The 22,212-nt window shown below is 45.2% G+C and overlaps 1 protein-coding gene across 3 annotated transcripts in view; it reads right to left on the bottom strand.

The window, feature by feature from the left end:
* The window catches only part of eif2b4 (eukaryotic translation initiation factor 2B, subunit 4 delta), a 77,347-nt gene extending 55,954 nt beyond the window's left edge, over positions 1 to 21,393 (bottom strand). Inside the window, exons 1-2 of one of the 3 annotated variants that reach the window (XM_038799468.1) lie at positions 21,266 to 21,393; positions 16,051 to 16,082 (exon numbers count right to left, since the gene is read on the bottom strand). In XM_038799468.1, coding sequence (XP_038655396.1) covers positions 16,051 to 16,082; positions 21,266 to 21,341 — 108 coding nt within the window. In that variant the 5' untranslated portion in view covers positions 21,342 to 21,393. The remainder of the gene's footprint in view (positions 1 to 16,050; positions 16,083 to 21,265) is intronic. The other 2 variants (XM_038799466.1, XM_038799467.1) reach the window with 2 other exon arrangements.
* Between the last annotated feature and the right edge of the window lie 819 nt (positions 21,394 to 22,212).

The raw sequence follows: 22,212 nt of genomic DNA, 5'->3' as shown, positions 1-22,212 counted from the left end.
CACCAATTTTAAAAAATCATGGAAGGCAGAGCTTGCCAAAAATAATTAGTTCAGTTATAATCAAGCAGCAAATTAAACATTTTTTGGGGTGAAATTCTGCTGAAGATATGCACAATAGTACTGGGAACTGGAGCTCTTTTCCTGTTTAGTCACATCTGCCACAAACATTCAAGTCAAAATAGTTCTGCCTGCTCCAACCTCAAAAAAAGTCTGTACTGAATTTTAAATTTCATTTTCCCCAAAGTAGATAAACCGTACGGCTCATCAGACTGCGAATGGGGTAAATTTTTACAAAGCAAGGAGATCTACATGAAAGAAGCAATTGCACACCTACATTCCCATTGAGAGTTCCCACTGGGTATATGAAAGTATCAACCACGGGCACTTTTGTGCGATCAATCAAGACCCTTAGGAATGGTGGCAACTTGAAAATGAAATTTCATTTGAACCCTTGCAAATGTGCAGAGTTTTACCTCAGAGATCAAAAGACAGAATCCTAATTCACTGCACCATTTATTCCCAAAAGGAGGATTGATTTTATCAAAGTCTGCTTGGGTGAGCTTTGCCCGATTCCACCAACATTAAACAGCACAATGTTTCATATGTAAACCAAGACCTCAACCTTCCACCACCAAAAATGAACTGCAACATTTTTAGGCCACTGTATGGCTTTTTGAGACCATCTCTAAACTGGCATGAATGCAAAACACAGGTAAATAATAATAATCTTTATTGTCACAAGTAGGCTTAGATTCACACTGCAATGAAGTTCCAAGAGAAGTTCACTCTTATCTGTGATAAAACATAAAACTGCAATACTTGATTTTAGTTGGAAGGTCAGTTCCACCCAACATTAACTGGTATGTTCCTCTGCCTGCTGTCAATTCTGTCAAAATTCATGGAAACAGAAATGAATGACAAACTGTTTCAGTATTTCGATCATTTCAAACTGGTATATATTTGGCAAAATTCCTCACAGCAAATCAGGCAATTAGAAATGCTTTCAATCTCATTGTCAACACATGGTGATTCATTCAAGGACAGGACCATGTTCGAGTACTTGTCCTTAAAGATCATGAGCCTTTGATTGTGTGAAATACTGTCTCAATAAAAAACTGTCCTCTTATTACATCGCTGGAGCTAGAGAAGACAAAATCCTGACCATGGCAAATAGACATACATCCGATACTACCTTCAATGCAGAATCCATTCAGACATGTTTTGGAGACCCAACTATATGTCCTTGGGTAAATATTCTGGTCCCGCCCACCGCAGCAATGTCACGGGCAGGATCGACAACTTGACAGACCATTTAAAGGTCCATTGACCTCGGGAGAGAATTTCCGGTCTTGGAGCGGGCGTGAACGGAAAATCCCACTCCTCAGTCTCACCGAAATACGTTTGCAACTTTCATGCCAAAAGTGTCCTTTTTAATCATGACACCACATTTAACAAAAATAATTTACTTCTTACTTGAAGCATAATAAGTCAACGTGGAATTGAATAATAACTGGACAGATAATTGGCAGCACGGTAGCATTGTGGATAGCACAATGGCTTCACAGCTCCAGGGTCCCAGGTTCGATTCCGGACTGGGTTACTGTCTGTGCAGAGTCTGCACATCCTCCCCGTGTGTGCGTGGGTTTCCTCTGGGTGCTCCGGTTTCCTCCCACAGTCCAAAGATGTGCAGGTTAGATGGATTGGCCATGATAAATTGCCCTTAGTGTCCAAAATTGCCCTTAGTGTTGGGTGGGGTTACTGGGTTATTGGGATAGGGTGGAGGTGTTAACCTTGGGTAGGGTGCTCTTTCCAAGAGCCGGTGCAGACTCGATGGGCCGAATGGCCTCCTTCTGTACTGTAAATTCTATGAAGATGATGCACTATCTCACATACCAGAATGATCAGTCCAGCATTTGTTAGTAATGATAGAAATCTCTAATCTTTAATCATGATTCATATTATTTTGTTCAGTCCCTCGCTTATGTAAGGGCTACTCTGGCATAAACAATGTTCAAGTTGTTTAGGAGATCTAATTAAAAAATGCAGAATCTCAAAAAAGTTTATTTTTACTTATCAATTTTGGCAATCACAATTTTCTACAAAACTCATAACACATTACTCTTTGGCAGGCTGCAAGTGAAAAATTATTTATGTTTGTGTTAGACTCAGTCCAATAGCACACATTCCAATATTTTGCAATTTGTGGCATCCTGTCCAAAGTTTTTTGGAAGTCTAAACAGCGAATGTCCACTGGGCTTCACTCATCCACTATTGTGGTGACATCTTCAAAAATGTAGTCAAACTTGTAAGACATGGCTTTTTTCTGAAGCCACTTTGGGTATCCCTAAAACGACTCTCTTCAGCTAAGTAGTCATATATTCACCCCAAATGTATCTTTCCCTATTACTGATCCATCTGGTATTCTTTTTGTGAAGATTGGAAATAGATTAACCTCCTTGCAGTTGAAGGGAATCATCCCAGAGTGCGTTGAACTACGAAAAATATAACTAAAGGGCTCACAAAGCACATTTCCCACGCTCGAGGATAGGAGACGGGAGAAATATTATCCAGGTATTGTAAATAGGGTAATTAAATAAATTTGTCTACTGTTTCACACAATCATTTCACACATAAAATCAAAACCAGTGTTGGTTATGGGTTTCCTGAAGCTCAGACCATGTGTGATTTTCAGAAAGGGTATTATATTGGGTCATTGCCAATTACTGCATCAACATAAAGGATGAAAACACAATGTAATCTTGTTACCAGCAGCACATTACAGCAAATGTATTTAACATCAAGGAAGTTAGTCAGCAATATCACATGGTTTACTCTGGCTAGTAGCCATTCATTATTTCATTATTTTTATTCATCTGATTAGAAGGGGAAAAAATGATTCAGAATACTTGCTTCAAAGTATGATTTTATTTTCTGATATAACCCTTCGTAATCACAGCATATTAGATATCTAATTGTATTTATTGCACTGTCCAATAGTCAAGCCATGTCAGAGGTTGCAGAATCAAAGACAAAGATATATGTACATCATAGAATTTACAGTGCAGGAAGGAGGCCATTCGGCCCATGGAGTCTGCACCAGCCCTTGGAACGGGCACCCTACTTAAGCCCACGCCTCAACCCTATTCCTGTAACCCAGTAACCCCACCTAACCTTTTGGACACTAAGGGGCAATTTATCATGGCCAATCAATCTAACCTGCACATCTTTAGACCGTGGAAGGAAACCGGAGCACCCGGAGGAAACCCACGCAGTCACGGGGAGAAAGTGCAAACTCCACACAGACAGTCACCTGAGGCCGGAATTGAACCCGGATCCCTGGAGCTGTGAGGCAGCAGTGCCAACATTCTTACCAGTTATTTTATTAGATTATATTTCCACCTTTTATCATGACCCCACGTCACCCCGTTTCCCAAAAGGTATATTCACAAGCTTCACCTACATTGTTTTAATGCTAGTTGTGCAAAACATATCCAGGGTAAGTGAGTTAATAGTTATCTCTCTGTGAAAGTGCCTGACCACCACATGGCATTCCACTTCAATCATTTCACTTAGATTACGTGGGAATTATGGACTGAAGCGAGAATTGCATTCCCAGAGAGCTGCATACACCAAAGGTTTCACGAGCAGCCATTCCAGCTGTAATGTTAAAGACTTGTACTTCAGAACCAGCTGTCCCTCTAGCCAAACTAGCCAGAAGAGCTACAACACTGGCATCTATTTGATTAAGTATAATTGCCCAGGTATGTCCTGCCACAAAAAGCATGACACATCGGATTTGGCTCCATCAGTCTACACTCAATTAATAGTAAGTTGATAGAAGGTGCAATCAAATGGCATCAGCTCGACAATGACCTATTCACCGACTTGTCTCAACATTAGGCAGAATCGAACAAAATGTGGATTGGGAAGTCAATGGAGACTGGGGGGGGAAAGCTCTTCACTAACTGGAGTCCTACCAAGCATAAAGGAAGGTGGTTATGATTGTCGGACCCCAATCATTTCAGCCTCAGGACTTCCCTGCAGAGCTTCTCAAAACAGTATTCTCAGCCAAACATTTTCATAGAAACACAGAAAATGTGTGGCACAGGGACCATTTAGCCCAAATGTTTTAAGATTCACAAAAGAGCTATAAAGCCTAATCACACTTTCCAACTCTGAATCCATAGCCCTGTCAGTTACAACACTTCTGATATATACCCAAGTATTTTTTTAATATGGTTATCATCTTTCTAGGCAGTGATTTTTGATCCCCAACACTGAAACCCCAATGACGGCGAAATCGCGGGCACCGACGCTTTCGCGATTCTCCGTCCCCTGAAAATCAGCGTTCTCTAGGAGTCCGCCGCACGGCCGGCCTGAGGTTATTGCCTGAAGCCCGCCCCGCGATGCTCCGTCTCCAACCTGCCGAGTTCCCGACGGCGTGGGACTCTCATGGTCTCTTCCGTTGTAAACTCAGCCGTGCGGCTTCCGACTCAGTCCAGCCAGCACCATCACAGTCGGGGGAGGGCCGATCCGTGGGCAGGGGGTATTATTCGGGGTTAGGGGCACTGTGGAGAGGCAGTCCGTGGCGCGCAAGCCAGCCGAAGGGGGGAGGGGGACTACTTTGGTGGGCTGGGCCCACGGGCTGCGTCCGCCAGGAAACATGGCATGGTCACGGACCTGGCAATGCTCCAGGCCGTATCGGCAGCTAGGGCTGGGAGCTCTACACTGCTTGGCTGCTAGCAAGCCCCCCCCCACCCTCCCGACGCCCCCGAGCAGGCAATCGGTGGCCATTTTGTGCGATGACCGTTTTCACGCCGTCATGGGGCCTTAGTCTCCAGAATGGTGAATCCCGCCCAGTGAGTTTCTGAACCCTACCACCATTTGGTTGAAATAAATAAATTACACCCCAACTCCCTCCCGATCCTTCTGCCTATTACTTCAAATCTATGCCCCCTGGGTATTGACTGCTCTCCGAAGGAAAGTAGCTCGTTCCAATCTCTTCTACTTCTCAGTTCTCTATCAAAAGACAGATCCAACCCACAGTGCAATGATCTCCACCATGGATAGGGCAAAGAGGCAGGTCCCAAATCCGCCCCATTCTGTTGGCACCAATCTGATTTAGAGCAAGCATCCAGCCAATTGACCCAACCAGCCACCCCTGAGAGTCTGAGTTGCCGTGGCAATATGCACATTTACATGCATGTTGGTATCTGGAGCTATGAATAGTGATAGGAGCCTCCAGCTTTATTTCCATCACATGGCTGAGCAGGAATCTCTCCCCCTCTTACTACCGCCATTGGCCTGTGTTGGAAAGATTTTCAGATTGATACTCAACCTGCTTGACCATGTTATGAATACACCTTCCTCAGCCATCAAGTCCTTGCTCATATCTTCTATGTTTGGATAACAAAAATATTCCATATGTCTTCTGCTCTGTAATTTCATAGATCTGTGAGCCTGTTCTCCAATGGCCCTCTGTTCCTTTAAACTTCTTGGTGTCCTACAATTTATTCTGTAATCCCTTGCCTTGTGTGCTTTCCCTAAATGCATTACCTTCAGCAAGTGGGCGGCACCGTGGCACAGAGATCAGGATTCAATTCCAGCCTCAGGTGATGGTCTGGGTGGAGTTTGCACTCTCTCCCTGTGTCTGTATGGGTTTCCTTCCACAGTCCAATGATGTACAGGTTAAGGTAGATTGGCCATTTTAAATGGGGCAGCTCGGTAGCACAGTGGTTAACACAGTTGCTTCACAGCTCCAGGGTCCCAGGATCATTCACGGTTTGGGTCACTATCTGAGCGGAGACTGCACGTTCTCCCCGTGCCTGCATGGGTTTCCTCCCACAGTCCAAAGATGTGTAGGTTAGGTGCATTGGCTATGCTTAATTGCCCTTACTGTCCAAAAAGGTTGGCTGGGGTTAAGGGATAGGATGGAGGTGTGGGGATAGGGTGGAGGTGTGGGCTTGGGTGGGGTGATCTTTCCAAGAGCCAGTGCAGACTTGATGAGCCAAATAGCCTCCTTCTGCAGTGTAGGAATTCTATGGTTCTATGGTATGCCTAGGCCAGGATGTCACCAGATCGGCGCTGCAAGGAACTGTGACTGAGTGGAACAAAGTTAGAGTGGGTCAGAGGGGAAAGAGAGATATGGGTCGGGATTTTCCTGAATCCCGGCCAAGTGTTGACGCCGGCGTCAAAACCGGCACGAGCGATGCCGGCTTCAATGTGTCTCCAGGCCCAATCATTCTCCCTGTCCTCGGGGGCCAGATGGCGCCGGAGTACTGCGCGCTGATCCGGCGGCAAAAGCCGAGCTGGCACGTGTCCGCGCATGCGGATCACAGCCTTTGCGCCGGCCAGCGGGCAACATGACGGAGCCCTACAGGGGCCCGGCGCGGAGGAACATTAGCCCCCCCCCCCCCCCCGGAATTAGCGCGCCCGGCAATCGGTTGCCCCCGTGGAGGCCCCCCTGGGGTCGGCCCCCCCCCCCCCCCCCCCCCCACCTCGACGGACCTCGCAGCCAGAACGCCGAGGTCCCGCTGGGTAGGACCACACGCAAACAACGCCAGCGGGACTCGGCGGGATTTGCTCGCCCCCCCTAGGTGCGGGCTCGGAGAATCCTGGCCATGGAGTTTGGATAATGGTGTCTAGAAGCAAAGGTTAAATCAAAGAAAAGGGGATTTAAAAGTTGGAAAATTGTGGTGCAGGTGGGGATGGGCACCTTTATTCTCTACAGAAGTAGGAATTGTAGGAGGAAGAGGGCAGCTTAGTGGTAATATCAATTGATTAGTAATCAAGAGGTCGAGGGTTCAAATCCCACCATGGTAATTAATACATCTTGAATAGAAAGTTAGTCTCAATAATGATGACCATGGGAACTACCATTGATCCAACTAATTTCTGTCCCCTTTAGGTTGACTCAGATGACTTAGCCCTGGCTGTGTTCCCCAGAGGAACAGTTATCCTCACCATTCAAAACCGAATACTAATTAGAGTACAAGATATACTCGGGCACTTCATCAACACCTACTTGGTTATCTCCTAGTGTCTGGCAACCCATCCACAACCTCAAACATTCACTTCTGCCACTGTCGAGTACAATGGCAGCCGTTTCTATGATGTACAAGATGCACTGAGGCAACGTGACAGTGTATTAACAGCACCTTCCAAACCTGTGACCTCTAGCACCTGGAGCGAGGGCAGCAACTTCATGGGGATATCATCTGCAACATGCTACCTGAACTCAGAAACATGTAAAAGAACAAAGAACAAAGAAAAGTACAGCACAGAACAGGCCCTTCGGCCCTCCAAGCCTGTGCCGACCATGCTTCCCGTCTAAACTAAAATCTTCTACACTTCCGGGGTCAGTATCCCTCTATTCCCATCCTATAATCACTATTCTTCCACTGTCACTGGGTCAAAATGCTGAACTCCCTCCCGAACATCACTTCAAGTATACCTACCACATAGACTGCAGGATAGAAAGGCGACGGTCACATTCATGATTCATCACATGAACAGGTAATAAAAAATACAAAAAAAGACAAGGGGGTAGAAAAATATGTGGGAAAAAATGGAGCAGCAGTCAAAACGCATCCACAAATGGATATGGGTTAGGGTTAAATAAGTTGGACTACAAAGAAAATATTAAGATACATATATCTGGTATCAAAAGGAAAAGGCGATGAGATAATAGGACGGAGAATTAAAATCAGAGCTCCTGTGGTGGAATAATGTTGTCAGATGGATGGAATTGGCATGGAGCCTCATAGAAATCTACAGTGTAGAAGGAGGCCATTCAGCCCATCGTGTCTGCACCAGCCCTCCGAAAGAGAATCCTACCTAGACCTATGCTCTCACCCATCCCCGCAACCCAGTAACCCCACCTCAGCTGCACATCCCTGGACACTAAGGGGCAATTTATCATGGCCAATGCAGCTAAGCTGCACACCTTTGGATTGTGGGGGGAAACCCATGCAGACACGGGGAGAACGTGCAAACTCCACAGTCACCCACGGTCAAAATTAAACCTGGATTCCTGGCACTGTAAGGCCCTGTATTGATGTAGTTATCCAAGTTCAGAGACATATGTAGCAGATGAGTGCAGTGCAGAGAATATCTGAAGTGGGCCCTGATGAAAATATTTCTGTGAGAAATGAACACTGCTCAGTATATCCTTATTAATATTTGTGCCTCAAGCCCAAATGGGAGCAATAATCCAGGAGAGGGCCACTCCACTGCAGCTCCTTTCAATAATTTTTTTTAATAAATCATAATTCAATAGTACCATTTGATGCTTCACAACCTTGGATTAGGTTTAGCATTCCTTATAAACAAATTAACAAACTACCCTCAATCTCAAAACAATTTACAGCACAAGTGTTTGGCAATGCATCTACTCAATAAGAAATGTTTGAACACTGTTTACCTTCTGCATTGCCAAACAGCATCTGATGTCAATTTAGATTTCGGCTTAATCAACAGCAAGGCTATACAATCTGTCTGAGCCTCACACCATTTGCATTTAGCATGGTATGGAGTACAGAGAAAGTGCTGTCTCAAAACTGGCTTAACAAGCGTCGAGCAGGGGCTAGGGGAGGTCTGTTTATGTGAGCAGAGACACCTCCGAAGTCTGAGAACACGGACGAACAGACTCAAAAACAGCTTCTTCCCCACTGTCACCAGACTCCTAAATGACCCTTTTATGGACTGTCCTCATTAACACTACACCCTGTCTGCTTCATCCGATGCCAATGCTTATGTAGTTACATTGTATATCTTGTGTTGCCCTATTATGTATTCTCATGTATTTTCTTGAATTCTGTTCAATTCCCTTTTCTTCCCATGTACTGAATGATCTGTTGAGCTGCTTGCAGAAAAATACTTTTCACTGTACCTCGGTACACGTGACAATAAACAAATCCAATCCAATCCAATCCATTCTGTAAACTTCTAGACTGCTACATTTTCAGAGACAATTATGTGTATTGGCTATCCATGCATCTAGGGTCCTTTCCAGGGCAAGAGGGTTAAAGTTATAGGCAGGGGTCAAGTAAAATGAACATGGTTTTGTCTGGCAAGAACCTGATGTACAGTTACTAGTCTCGGCACAGTTGCTGCTGAGTAAATGCATCCTTGCAGCCCCAAGACAGTTTCAATGAAAGTTTACATGCTCAACCTGAAACAGCAATGACTTCCGGTGGCGGCCATGGAGTGAGAGGGCGCTTATTTGGTAGCTCCCGCTCGTGGTGGACTTTTGGGACCTCCGAGGGTTTCGCCAAGCAAAGACAGGAGTACCGATTAAGACGGGGTGGAAGCCTAGGAACTGGCGATCCAGAAGGTGGAAGAGAAGGTGGCTGAGCACGAGGACCAACTAACCACGATGGTGGCGGAGATGAGGGACTACCAGAAAAGACTGCAAGAGAAGGTGGATGATTCGGAGAACAGGTCGCGCAGGCAGAATTTGAGGATCGTTGGCCTCCCGGAGGGCAGCGAGGGATTGGACGCAGGGGCATATGTGGCGCATATGTTAGAGAAGCTGCTGGGGGAAGGTGCGTTTACCCGACCCTTGGAAGTGGACAGGGTGCACAGAGCGCTTGCGAGGAAGCCGCGGATGAATGACCTGCCGAGGGCGATGTGGTGAGAATGCACCGGTTCCAGGATAAGGAACAGATTTTGAGGTGGGCCAGGCAGACAAGGAGCTGCAAATGGCAAGACAACAAGCTGTGCATTTACTGGGACTTGGGTGCGGAACTGGCCAAAAGAAGAGCGAGCTTTAACAAGGTTAAATCAGCACACTTCAAGAAGGGGGTGAAATTCAGCATGCTGTACCCAGCTCGTTTGTGGGTCACTTACGAGGGCCAAGAGCTTTATTTTGGATCGCTGGATGAGGCAATGAACTTTGCTAAGGACGGGGACTGACAGGTGATTGAGGACATTGAACTTGGGGGGTGAGTAATTCTGTGCCTGTGCTGCAAAATCTATTTTCTTTTTAAGCTGTGTATGTCATGTTTTTGTACCAATTTTTTGGGCAGTTTTCTGTGCGGGTTAACTTTGTTCTTGTGGGGTAATGGTGGGTGGTATTTTCTTCTTTGTGTTTGTTGGGGATTGTGATGTTTTGCATATGTATGTTCGAGCGGCGGGGGAGGGAGAACAAAAGGGGGTCGGATGCTTGGCGCATGGGCGACCAGGCTAGCTGGGCGGACAAGCTCACGGAACCTGAAACAGTGGGCCTTCTTGAATTCATTAGATGACTTGCCTCTTTTGTCACTGGGTGCTAAGCGTGTATGAAATTTCTACAAACCAGGGAAACTGAAACATCAAATAAAGAACGAAGCTCAACAAAAACAGGTTTTAACATAGAACATAGAACAGTACAGCACAGAACAGGCCCTTCGGCCCTCAATGTTGTGCCGAGCCATGATCACCCTACTCAAACCCACGTATCCACCCTATACCCGATTTAGAACAATGGATTTTGTGAAAGAACAGCTTTGTTGAAATGGGGAACCCTATATCCAGCATCCATTGCTGTAGCGAAATGATCCTGCTTCAGGAAATGAATGCTTGCACAGTCCAGTTTTTCTTCCATTCTAGATGCTGGAACAAGTACACCCCATTCTACAGTACATACATTGACCATTTTGAAAGGAGAGACATCTGCAAAAATCCTAAATTGTCTAGAATTTACAGATTTCACTCTTTTCAAAACTCAAAGAGGGAACAAAATGGACAATAAAGGTCAAGACCCAAAAGTAGCCGACTTAAGCAAGAACATCAGATGAACATAAAGTTTTGATGGTAGCTTTATAATAACCACCCAAACTAGGACTAGGGCTTCTATCAATTCCAGTGCAGTCCTTCTGCATAGGAGAGTTGGGACATGGTATGCTGCCATCGCAAAATGAAAACAACACTGGATGCTGTGCACGCGCACACTGTGGGATTGGGGATGTTTCACATCAACCAGACATTAGGCTGCACGTTTCCAATTCTTCACAACTTTGGATTAAGAAATGTTGCCCGAATTCCCTACTGGATTTATTAGTGACTGTCTAATATTTAATATTTCTAGTTATCAGAAACATATCACCCCACAATCTTCTCTTTCTTGCCCAGGCTATGCAGCCTTTCCAGATGAGGACAATTCATCCAATGCTTCTAAAGCCTTTTTATAATAAGGAAGATTAGAACCGTGAACTGTACAAGTGTAGACAAGAGGAGACAGTGGCATAACGGTACAGGTTGAATGTCAGGGCTGAGTACATTTTGGATTTCAGATCATTTTATTTTTTGAATACCACTTTTAGGCCTACTTGTATTTCAATGGTCTAAGTCCAGGCTAGCTACAGTCTAAAATAAATAAAATGGCTAGAAAAATAAGATGACCCACTGAATAATAAAGATCGGGTGCGATCAGCAAAGTCATCTCGGGTCATGTCAGCTCGGGTTAGACTTCCTAATGGTTCATGAGGCTCAAAAACAAAAGACGGGTGTTTGGAAGTGTTCGGATTTACAGAAAAATGATACTCGGCCTGTAATATCACTGAATTAGTAATCCAGAGGCCAAGGCTAATGGTTTAACATCTCACCATAGCAGTTGGTGGAATTTCAATTCAATTACAAAAATCTGGTGCTGGAGACGGCACCCAAACTGGAATGGGGTCAGTGATGGAGGCCTCACTTTCCCAACCTAGCCCCACGCAGGACAAACCTTCCCTCTCCTCGTTCCTGAACTCCTCCAGTCAGCCAAATAATTGAGCCAAGTGAGGTGGCCTTAAATGGCCACTTCTTTTTCATTCTTTCACTGGATGTAGACATTGTTGGCAAGGCCAGCATTTGAAAAAAAAAAATGAAATGAAAATCGCTTATTGTCACGAGTAGGCTTCAATGAAGTTACTGTGAAAAGCCCCTAGTCGCCACATTCCGGCGCCTGTCTGGGGAGGCTGGTGCCCAGATTACCCTTGAGACGGTGGTAGTGAGCTGCCTGCTTGAACCATCTACTTGGACCGCTGTAATCCATGTGGTTTAGGTACACAGTGCTACTAGGAAGAGTTGCAGGATTTTGATTCCACAACTATGGAGGAATAGTGATATAGTTCCAAGTCAGGATGACATGTGGCTTGGAGGGGAACCTGCAGGTAGCGCTACTACCATGTATCTGCAGCCCTTGTCCTTTTAGATGAAAGAGGTCACTGGTTTGGAAGGTACTGTTGAAGATGCCTTAGTGAATTTCTGTAGTGCATCTTGTAGATGTTTAGGTTGACGGATTTGGTACCTATCAAGTGGGTTGCTTTGTCCTGGATGCTGCTGAGCTTAAGTATTGTTGGAGCTGCACCAATCCAGACAAACGTGGAGTATTCCTATGCACTCCTGACTTGTGTCTTGTTGATGATAGATTGGCTTTGGGGAGTCCGTTACAGTCTGCAGAATTACCAGCCTCTGATCTGCTCTTATAGCCACAATATTTATGTGGTTGGTCCAGTGCAGTTTTCTGGTAAACCCAAATATGTTAACGGTAGGGAATTAAGCAATTGTAATGCCACTGAACATCATGAGGATGATGGTTACATTATGTCTTGTTGGAGATGGTCATTGCCTGGAACTTATGTGGCACTTAAAATACCTCATTTGGGGAGAGTGCAGGCAGGCTACCTTAGGCCTCACCTGCCCCCCTGTAAAACTGTGGACAAAGGGTGAGAAGGCAGCAGGAAGGCCATTCGGGAATTTTACGGGCCCCTCACTTGCAAATCCACCATCGGTGGACCGAAAGGTCTGCCCTGACTGTGCTCCTATCAACCCATTTTAAAAATCCAAATAAAGGCTGTGGCTTCTTTATCTGCTGCTATTCATGTAATGAGGTTACTCGTGTTAGGTCGGTAGTTCCAGGTCATTGACCCAGTGATGATGAGCAAATGGCAACATATTTCCAAGTCATAATGCTGTGTGACTTGGAGCTGATGGCCGTTCTACGTGCTCTTTGGCCAGCTGATGAAGGATTGGCTTTTTGGAAATGAAAGAAAAAATGGATTCCTCGCCAGGAAGGCAAAAATTGGGAAGAGTGACTAAAAGTTGTTTTTTGGAAAAAGGAGTGAACTTGATGGTTTAGGAAATAGGTTCAAATGGTCAGGTTGTCAGCTGATAGCACCAAAACTGTCAGTTGAAGATAGGTGGAGATACAGGGCACAACCAGAAGATGAGAATGTGTAGGGTTGAGAATGGAGGGGTTACAGGTAGCGAGAAATACAGTTTGGAAAACTGTGAAAATGTCAGTCCATGAATGGGGCAAGATGTGATTTTTAGTTTTCTAGGAAGAGGAGTGATATTGGGTCATCAAAATGAAATTTGCTTTGACTGTCAGTCTATATATATTTGCTTATCAAAAGCAAATAGTCTGATAAAGAGTAGAGAGAGGGAATTGTAAGAAAGAGTTGGGTGCAGACGGTGTCCATGTTACAACTGATATTGTGATTTTGCATTAATGTTACTATGGGGCAATATGCCACTGAGAAATAGGAGATTAGAACATAGAACATAGAACAGTACAGCACAGAACAGGCCCTTTGGCCCTCGATGTTGTGCCGAGCAATGATCACCCCACCCAAACCCATGTATCCACCCTATACCCGTAACCCAACAACCCCCCCCCCCCCCCTTAACCTTACTTTTTAGGACACTACGGGCAATTTAGCATGGCCAATCCACCTAACCCGCACATCTTTGGACTGTGGGAGGAAATCGGAGCACCCGGAGGAAACCCACGCACACACGGGGAGGACGTGCAGACTCCGCACAGACAGTGACCCAGCCGGGAATCGAACCTGGGACCCTGGAGCTGTGAAGCATTTATGCTAACCACCATGCTACCATGCTGCCCACAAATTGTCAGATTGTCAAGAATAGATCTTTGGGGGCCACGAGTGATAATGGTGTGGAAGTGGGAAGTCATTGCAAGTGTCACAGTCTGGTCAAAAGCTGTAGACAGATCAAGGAAAGGTGGTTTACCTTTGTTACAATCACATAGGATGTAATTTATTACATCCTAAGTAATTTATTACTTTGATGTGAGCCATTTTGGTACTGTGGCAGCAGCTGAAACCTGATCAGAAGGATTCAAACATGACATTTTGGGAAAGACTGGCAGGACTTCTGAAGGTGACAACACGTTCAGGGATGTTGGAGAGGAAAGTGAAGTTCAAAATTACATGCTAGGTTAAAAGGACGATGGAGGTCAAGCATTTTGTTTTGAGGAGGAGAGAGATGGAGAGAGAGACAGACAGACAGCGAGAGAACCTGTCTCACAGACAAAATAAACAACAGCCTGATATAATCATAATCATGAAATCCTGCCTTACAGACAATGTCCCAGACACCACCATCACTTGGTAATTCCTGTATCACTGGCAGGACAGACCTGGCAGAATTGGCAGCACAGCGGTATACAGAACACCACTTGGAGGAAACACTGAAGCTGACAAGGCTGCAGAATGTACTCTGGGGGGACTTCAATGTCCATCACCAACAGTGGCTCAGTAGAACCTCCACAGACTGAGTTGGCCAGGTCCTAAATGACATAGCTGTTAGACTGCGACTGCGGCAGGAGGTAAGGGAACCAACAAGAGGGAAAAACATACTTGACCTCATCCTCACCAATCTGCCTCTGCAGATGCATCTGACCGTATCGGTAGATGTGACCACTGCACAGCCCTTGTAGAAACAAAGTCTCATCTTCACATTGAGGATGCCCTCCATCGTGTTGTGTGGCACTACCACCATGCTAAATGGGATAGACTTTGAACAGATCTAGCAACTCCAGCCTGGGCATCCATGAGGCGCTGTTGGCCAACAGCAGCAGCAGAACTTAGTCAAGCACAATCCGTTACTTCATGAACCCGGCACATTACCCACTCTACCATTTCCACCAAGCCAGGGGACCAACCCTGGTTCAATGAAGAGTGCAGAAAGCATGCCAAGAGCAACACCAGTCAGCCTAAAAATGAGGTGTCAATCTAGTGAAGTTACAACACAGGACTATTTGCACGCCAAATAGCATAAGCAGCAAGTGACAAACAGCTAAGTGAAGCCAGAGCGGAACTAAAACTTGGGTCAGAGTTCCTGTAATTTCCTCCCACAGCCGCCTGGGATACAAGTCACCCAACCTGGCGATTTGTCCACTTTTAAGCCCACCAGAATCTCCAAAACCTCCTCACTCCCTATGTCAAACTGTTCAAAAAATCTCAGTATCCCTCTCCCCAAATTCTGTACCTACATCCTCCTTCTCCCGAACGAAGATAGATGTGAAGTACTCGCTTAACACCCTACCAATGTCCTCCAGCACCACGAAAGGGCCCTATGTTTTCCCTGGTTGTCCTCTTCCCCTTAATATCTTTAAACTGAATTATTCACAATTGAAAAAATGAGGCTAAATATAACACAAATTCTTAGCTCACAGACCACTTTGAGGAATCACCTTTTACATGATCATGACACTGTCTTTTAAATCTATTTTTATGAAAACATAATTTAGCACAAGCATCCCTGCATTTGGCTTATTTTTGTTTTAACACAAACAATCCATCTGAATTCAAAAGTCAGCAACATCAAAATAAAGAGTACGGCTTGAAACGATATTGTCATAATGATTGCTGCCGTAAGGTATTCTGGCATGGTATCTTGCCACAGTAACTTTTTATTTTACATTTAGAGTACCCAATTATTTTTCCAATTAAGGGCCAATTTAGCATGACCAATCCACCTCCCCGACACATCTTTGGGTTGTGGGGGCGAAACCCACACAAACACGGGGAGAATGTGCAAACTCCACACGGACAGTGACCCAGAACCAGGACCGACCCTGGGACCTTAGCACCGTGAAGAAACAGTGCTAACCACTGTGACACAGTGCTGCCACTTGCCACAGTAACAACAGAAAAACACACGACTTATGGTTCAATTAGAAAAATCCAAAAAGGTGAGAAGAGCTTACAGAAAAAGCCTCTCCCCCCACCCAGTCCTGCTACAAATGGGTATTAAGTGAAAAGCAAAGTCAGCACCTACCTTTTCTTGGATGGCTTTCTTACCCTCGCCATCTAAAATAAACAAACACAAAGCAGAAAAACGATTAATTACTATGCAGTATATAACAAAGGTTATTTATAAGTGTCTGTAGTTTTGCTCGCTAGCTTTGTTCCAATTCTTGGAAACTCTCAGAGCAAGTAGATCTTCAACTAGAAATCAAAGCCAAAGAATATTACAACGTTAAATGTAATTGATATCATGGATCTCATACGATGGGAGTTTCCAATTCCAAGTAGATGAAATGCATCGTCTGAGGGTTTGCAATGACACAAGCTGGATAGCCTAGGATTTATAGCACACAAACAGGCCAGCCACTCCAATCAGTCATTGATGGTGAATATTACATTTTCTCATACTTTTAAGATGGCAACAAGTCATGAAAATGCTGTGAACATATTCTTCAATGGTCCTATATACTGTATTTATGAATACAATACTTGGTCTGGCTGAATATTTCTGTTGTGAAATAAAACCATTCAGAAAAGTTAAATACCTTAAGCATAAAACTTGGTTCTGACAATAACTTATTGATCTAGGGGACATATCCGAGGGTTCACTCACTGAGTCTATATGGGTAGAACTGAAAAATAAGGAGGGAGAGATCACTTTGATAGGATTGTACTACAGGCCCCCAAATAGTCAGCGGAAAATTGAGGAGCAAATATGTAAGGAGATTACAGATTGCTGCAAGAAAAATAGGGCGGTAATAGTTGGGGACTTTAACTTTCCTAAAATTGACTGGGACAGCTTTAGCATTCGGGGCTTGAATGGAGAGAAATTTGTTGAGTGTATTCAGGAGGAATTTCTCATGCAGTATGTGGATGGTCCGACTGGAGTGGGGGGAAAACTTGATATCCTCTTGGAGAATAAGGAAGGGCAGGTGACTGAAGTGTTAGTGAGGGATCACATTGGAACTAGTGACCATAATTCCATTAGTTTTAAGATAGCTATTGAGAATGATAGGTCTGGCCCAAATGTTAAATTTCTAAATTGGGGCAAGGCCAATTTTGATGGTGTTAGACAGGAACTTTTAAAAGTTAATTGGGGTAGTCTGTTGGCAGGCAAAGGGACAACTGGTAAATGGGAGGCTTTCAAAAGTGTGTTAACCAGGGTTCAGGGTAAGCATATTCCTTTTAGAGTGAAGGGCAAGGCTAGTAGAAGTAGGGAACCCTGGGATGACTCCGGATATTGAGGCCCTGGTCATCGGCGTGCATTGGCAGCTCTCTTAAAGAGTATAGCAGTTGTCGGAGTTGAGTTATAAGAGAAATCAGGAGGGCAAAAAGGAGACATGAAATTGCTTTGGCAGATAAGGCAAAGGAGAATCCAAAGAGCTTCTACATATACATAAAAGGCAAAAGAGTAACGAGGTAGAGAGTAGGGCCTCTTTAGGATCTACAAGGTCACCTATGTGCGGATCCACAAGAAATAGGTGAGGTGATAAATGAATATTGCTCAGCAGTATTTACTCATTTGGGGAAATAAATAGTGATGTCTTGAGGAATGTACATATTACAGAGAAGGAAGTGCTGGAAGTCTTAAACATCAAGGTAGAGAAATCCCCGGGACCTCATGGAATGTATCCCAGGACGTTGTGGGAGGCAAGGGAGGAAATCATGGTCCCCTAGCAGAGATATTGACAGCCACAGGTGAGGTGTCCGCAGGTAGGAGGGTAGCAAATGTTGTGCCTTTGATAAGAAGGGCCACAGGGAAAAGCCTGGGCGCTACACACCAGTGAGCCTGACGTCTATGGTAGGTAAGGTGTTAGAAGATATTCTGAGAGACAACATCTACAGGCATTTAGAGAGGCAAGAACTGATTAGGGACAGTCAGCATGGCTTTGAATGGAAATCATGGGCAAAATTCTCCGACCCCCAGCAGGGTCGGAGAATCGCCCGGGGCCGCCGAAAATCCCGCCCGCGCCGTTGCAGAAATTCTCCGCCACCCGGGAATTGGCAGGGGCGGGAAACACCACCCGCCGATCGGTGAGCCCCCTGCGGCGATTCTCCGGCCCGCGATGGGCCGAAGTCCCGCCGCTGGGAGGCCTCCCGCCGCCGTAGTTTGAACCACCTCTGGTGGCGGCGGGATCAGCAGCGCGAGCGGGCCCCCGGGGGGGCGCGGGGTGTTCGGACCCCGGGGGGGTGCCCCACGGTGGCCAGGCCCGCGATCGGGGCCCACCAATCGGCAGCGGACCAGTGCCGTGAGGGCACTCTTTTTCTTCCGCCGCCACCACGGCCTCCACCATGGCGGAGGCGGAAGAGAATCCCCCAGCGCGCATGCGCCGGTGGTGACGTCAGCGGCAGCTGACGCACCGGCGCATGCGCGAACCGGCGAAGGCCTTTCGGCCAGGCCGGGCGGCGGGCGTCAAAGGCCGCTGGAGCCGGTTTGGGCGACAGTCGGTGTCGTGCCAACCGCTCCGGTACGGGCCTAGCCCCTCAATGTGAGGGCTTGGCCCCTAAAGGTGCGGAAAATTCCGCACCTTTGGGGAGGTCCGACGCCGGAGTGGTTGGCGCCACTCCGCTACGCCGGGATCCCCGCCCCGCCGGGTAGGGGAGAATCCCGCCCCATGCCTCACAAAATTGATTGAGTTTTTTGAAGGGGTAACCAAGAAGGTATAGTCACAAGTAGGCTTACATTAACACTGCAATGAAGTTACTGTGAAAATCCCCTGGACGACACATTCCGGCGCATGTTCGGGTACACAGAGGGAGGGCAGTGCAGTCGTCATTGTCAACATGGACTTTAGCAAGGCCTTTGACAAGGTACACATGGTAGGTTGTTGCATAAGGTTAAATCTCACGGGATCCAGGGTGAGATAGCCAATTGGATACAAAATTGGCTTGACGACAGAAGACAAAGGGGTGCTTGTAGAGGGTCGTTTTTCAAACTGGAGACCTGTGCCCAGCAATGTGCCTCAGGGATCGGTGCTGGGTTCACTGTTCTTTGTTATTTATATTAGTGATTTGGATGAGAATTTAGACGGCATGGTTCATAAACTTGCAGATGACACCAAGATCGGCGGCATGGTGGACAGTGAAGAAGGTTATCTAAGATTGCAACATGATCTTGATCAATTGGGCCAGTAGGCCGATGAATGGCAGATGGAGTTTAACGTAGATAAATGTGAGGTGATGCATTTTGGTAGAGTCAATCGAGGCAGGACCTACTCAGTTAATGGTAGGGAGTTGGGGTGACTTATAGAACAAAGAGTTCTAGGAGTACAGGTTCATAACTCCTTAAAAGTGGAGTCACAGGTGGACAGGGAGGTGACAAAGGCATTTGGTAGGCTTGGTTTCATTAGTCAGAACACTAAATACAGGAGCTGGGATGTTTTGTTGAAGTGGTACAAGACATTAGTAAGGCCACACTTGGAATACTGTGTACAGTTCTTGCCTATTATAGAAAGGATATTTTTAAACTAGAAAGAGCACAGAAAAGATTTACTGGGATGCTACCGGGACTTGATGGTTTGAGTTATAAGGAGAGGCTGGATAGACTGGAACTTTTTTCCCAGGAGCGTAGGAGGCTTCGGGTGATCTTATAGAGGTCTATAAAATAATCAGGGACATAGATATGGTAGATAGTCAACATTTTTTCTCAAAGTCAGGGGAGTCGAAAACTAGAGGCCTAGGTTTAAGATAAGAGGCTAGAGATACCAAAGGGTAGAGAGGGGCAATGTTTTCACACAGAGGATGGTGAGTGTCTGGAATGAGCAGACAAAGGCTGTAGTAGAGGCAGGTACAATTTTGTCTTTTAAAAGGCACAGTGGTTAGCACTGCTGCCTCACAGTGCTGAGGTCCCGGGTTCGATCCCGGCCCCAGGTCACTGTCAGTGTGGAGTTTGCACATTGACCCCGTGTCTGCGTGCCGGTAGGCCACACTAAATTGCCCCTTAATTGGAAAAAAAATTAATAATAATTGGGTACTCTTAAATTTACATTGAAAAATTGTTACTTTTAAAAAGCATTTAGATAGTTATATGGGAAAGCTGGTAATAGAGGGTTATGGGCCAAATGTGGGCAATTGGGACAAGCATAGTGTTAAAAACTGGGCAGCATGGACAAGTTGGGCAGAAGGGCCTGTTTTTATGCTTACTGTAAACCTCTATGACTCTATAATATGCTGTCCAGAAGTTAACATCCGTTATCCACAAGTTAATGATTACCAAAGTGGTATTGGGCTGGAGCTGGAGACCACTCCCCCAATATGTCTGACCGGCAGGGTGGTTTACCATTTTCTCCCAACAGTCATCTGCTCCACCTTGTCAATTTTTTTATATTTCTCTTCAACAGGTTGTCCTGCTTTAACGATTCATGTATTCTCCGAGCCTTATGTATGTCTCAATTCCCTCATCATGCTTTCTTTTGTTTTATGGTATGATTACTTACGTCATTTAACCAGCTTCTGTCCCTCTACCTATAATAACCTTACTGGGAATTAAATGTCTTCTTGTCTTTCTTTCTCAGCTGTTATATCTTCCAGCTCTCACAGGTTATATCGGAAATGTTTACTTTTCCTCCCATATATGCTGCCTGACAGGTTGAGATTGTTTTTCTGAGTTAGCCCCTCAAAAACGTGTGAATTGAAACTGCACAATTTGCAGTATTTGCCAAAGACAACAGAATTAATAACTTGTATATAAAAGCAAATTACTGTGGATGCTGCATCTGAAACAAAAACAGAAAATTCTGTACAATCACAGCGGGTCTGGCAGCATCTGTGGAGAGCGAGAAGTGAGCTAACGTTTCAAGTATGGATGTATCTTTGTCAAAGCTTTGATAAAGAGTCATCCAGACTCGAAACATTAGCTCCCTTCTTGCTCCCCACAGGAATAATAACTTGGTGGAAAGGATAACTTTTAAAATACAAATTAAAGTCGCATGCCAGTTCCAAGAAAACCAACGGTTTCTGCTGCCAGCATCTATTGAATTAAACTGCAAAGATGAATTGACAGTCATGCACAACATTGGGGATGTCATTCACGGTTCTATCCGCACCAAAATCAAAAGAAATGTATTCATTTTGCAAAAGCAGGAGACTGGTCGCCGTCGCGGGAATTGCATCAACTTCCGGCGATCCACCGACACGAGGCCTCGCAATAGTATTCTCTGTTTGTAACAATAAAAACATCAGGCCGAATCTTAAATTGTAATCCTTCTCTTCTTACAAATTACTGGAGAGGGTCATCCGAACCTTACCCGGAGCAGAGCTGGTGCTCGCGCTGTTACTCGGAACCCCGGGTTGTCCGGGACTTGTTCTATCTCCTTCAGACATTCTTCACACTGCCCGGCACTGCGCCTGCGCACAGCCACTGTTCTCCCTTCTGTCACATCTCAATGAGAAGGTGGACGCATGCACCAACGTGCACCAGTATCACCATATTCAGCTTTGACAAAGAGTCATCCAGACTCGAAACTTTAGCTCCCTTCTCTTTCCACAGATGCTGTCAGACCTGGATTCCCAGGATTTTCTGTTTTTGTTTCAGATTCCAGCATCTGCGGTAATTTGCTTTTGTCATTATGCTCCACTCCATTGAAAATCATTGAGCAATGTATCATTTTGTCAACGACAATAAAAGTACTGTATCACAGAACGCGCCTCATCGCTTTCTGTCAGGGATTCTTCACTGTTTCACATTTAGTTAAGTTTCGAAAGGCATTTTAGGTGCAATTAAGAAAAGCAATTTAGCCCAAATGTACAAAAGAACACTGTTAGTTTGCTGGAAATGCTGGTCTGGTAGTTTTTTTGCCTGGGTTCTAAATCACCCATGACAAATACTACCAGACCAGTATTTCCAGTAAACTAACAGTGTTCTTTTGTACATTTGGGCTAAATTGTTTTAGAACCAAGGCACAAAAACAGGAAATATTGGGAATGCTGCATTAACAGCTTTTGTGGTGAGAGAAAAGGAACAAGTTTAACATTTCAGATGACCTTTCAGCATGAAAGTCGTTAACCTAAAATGTTTCTCTCTACATATGCTGCCAGACCTGCGAAATATTTTCAGCATTTTCTGTTTTATCTCAAATTCTGAGAGCCTGCAGTATTTTGTTTTTGTATTACTGTTGCAATAAAAGAAAAGTATAAATGACTTAATCGCGGCAAGTTGATAACTGGTAATTCTCATTTGTGCTGAGTTTTGTCA

The sequence above is a fragment of the Scyliorhinus canicula genome, chromosome 6 (assembly GCF_902713615.1).
Source record: "Scyliorhinus canicula chromosome 6, sScyCan1.1, whole genome shotgun sequence".
In the NCBI taxonomy this organism is placed as follows: Eukaryota; Metazoa; Chordata; class Chondrichthyes; order Carcharhiniformes; family Scyliorhinidae; genus Scyliorhinus; species Scyliorhinus canicula.
The sequence above is the reverse complement of the archived record's forward strand: the minus strand, read 5'-3'. Positions and strand labels throughout refer to the sequence as shown.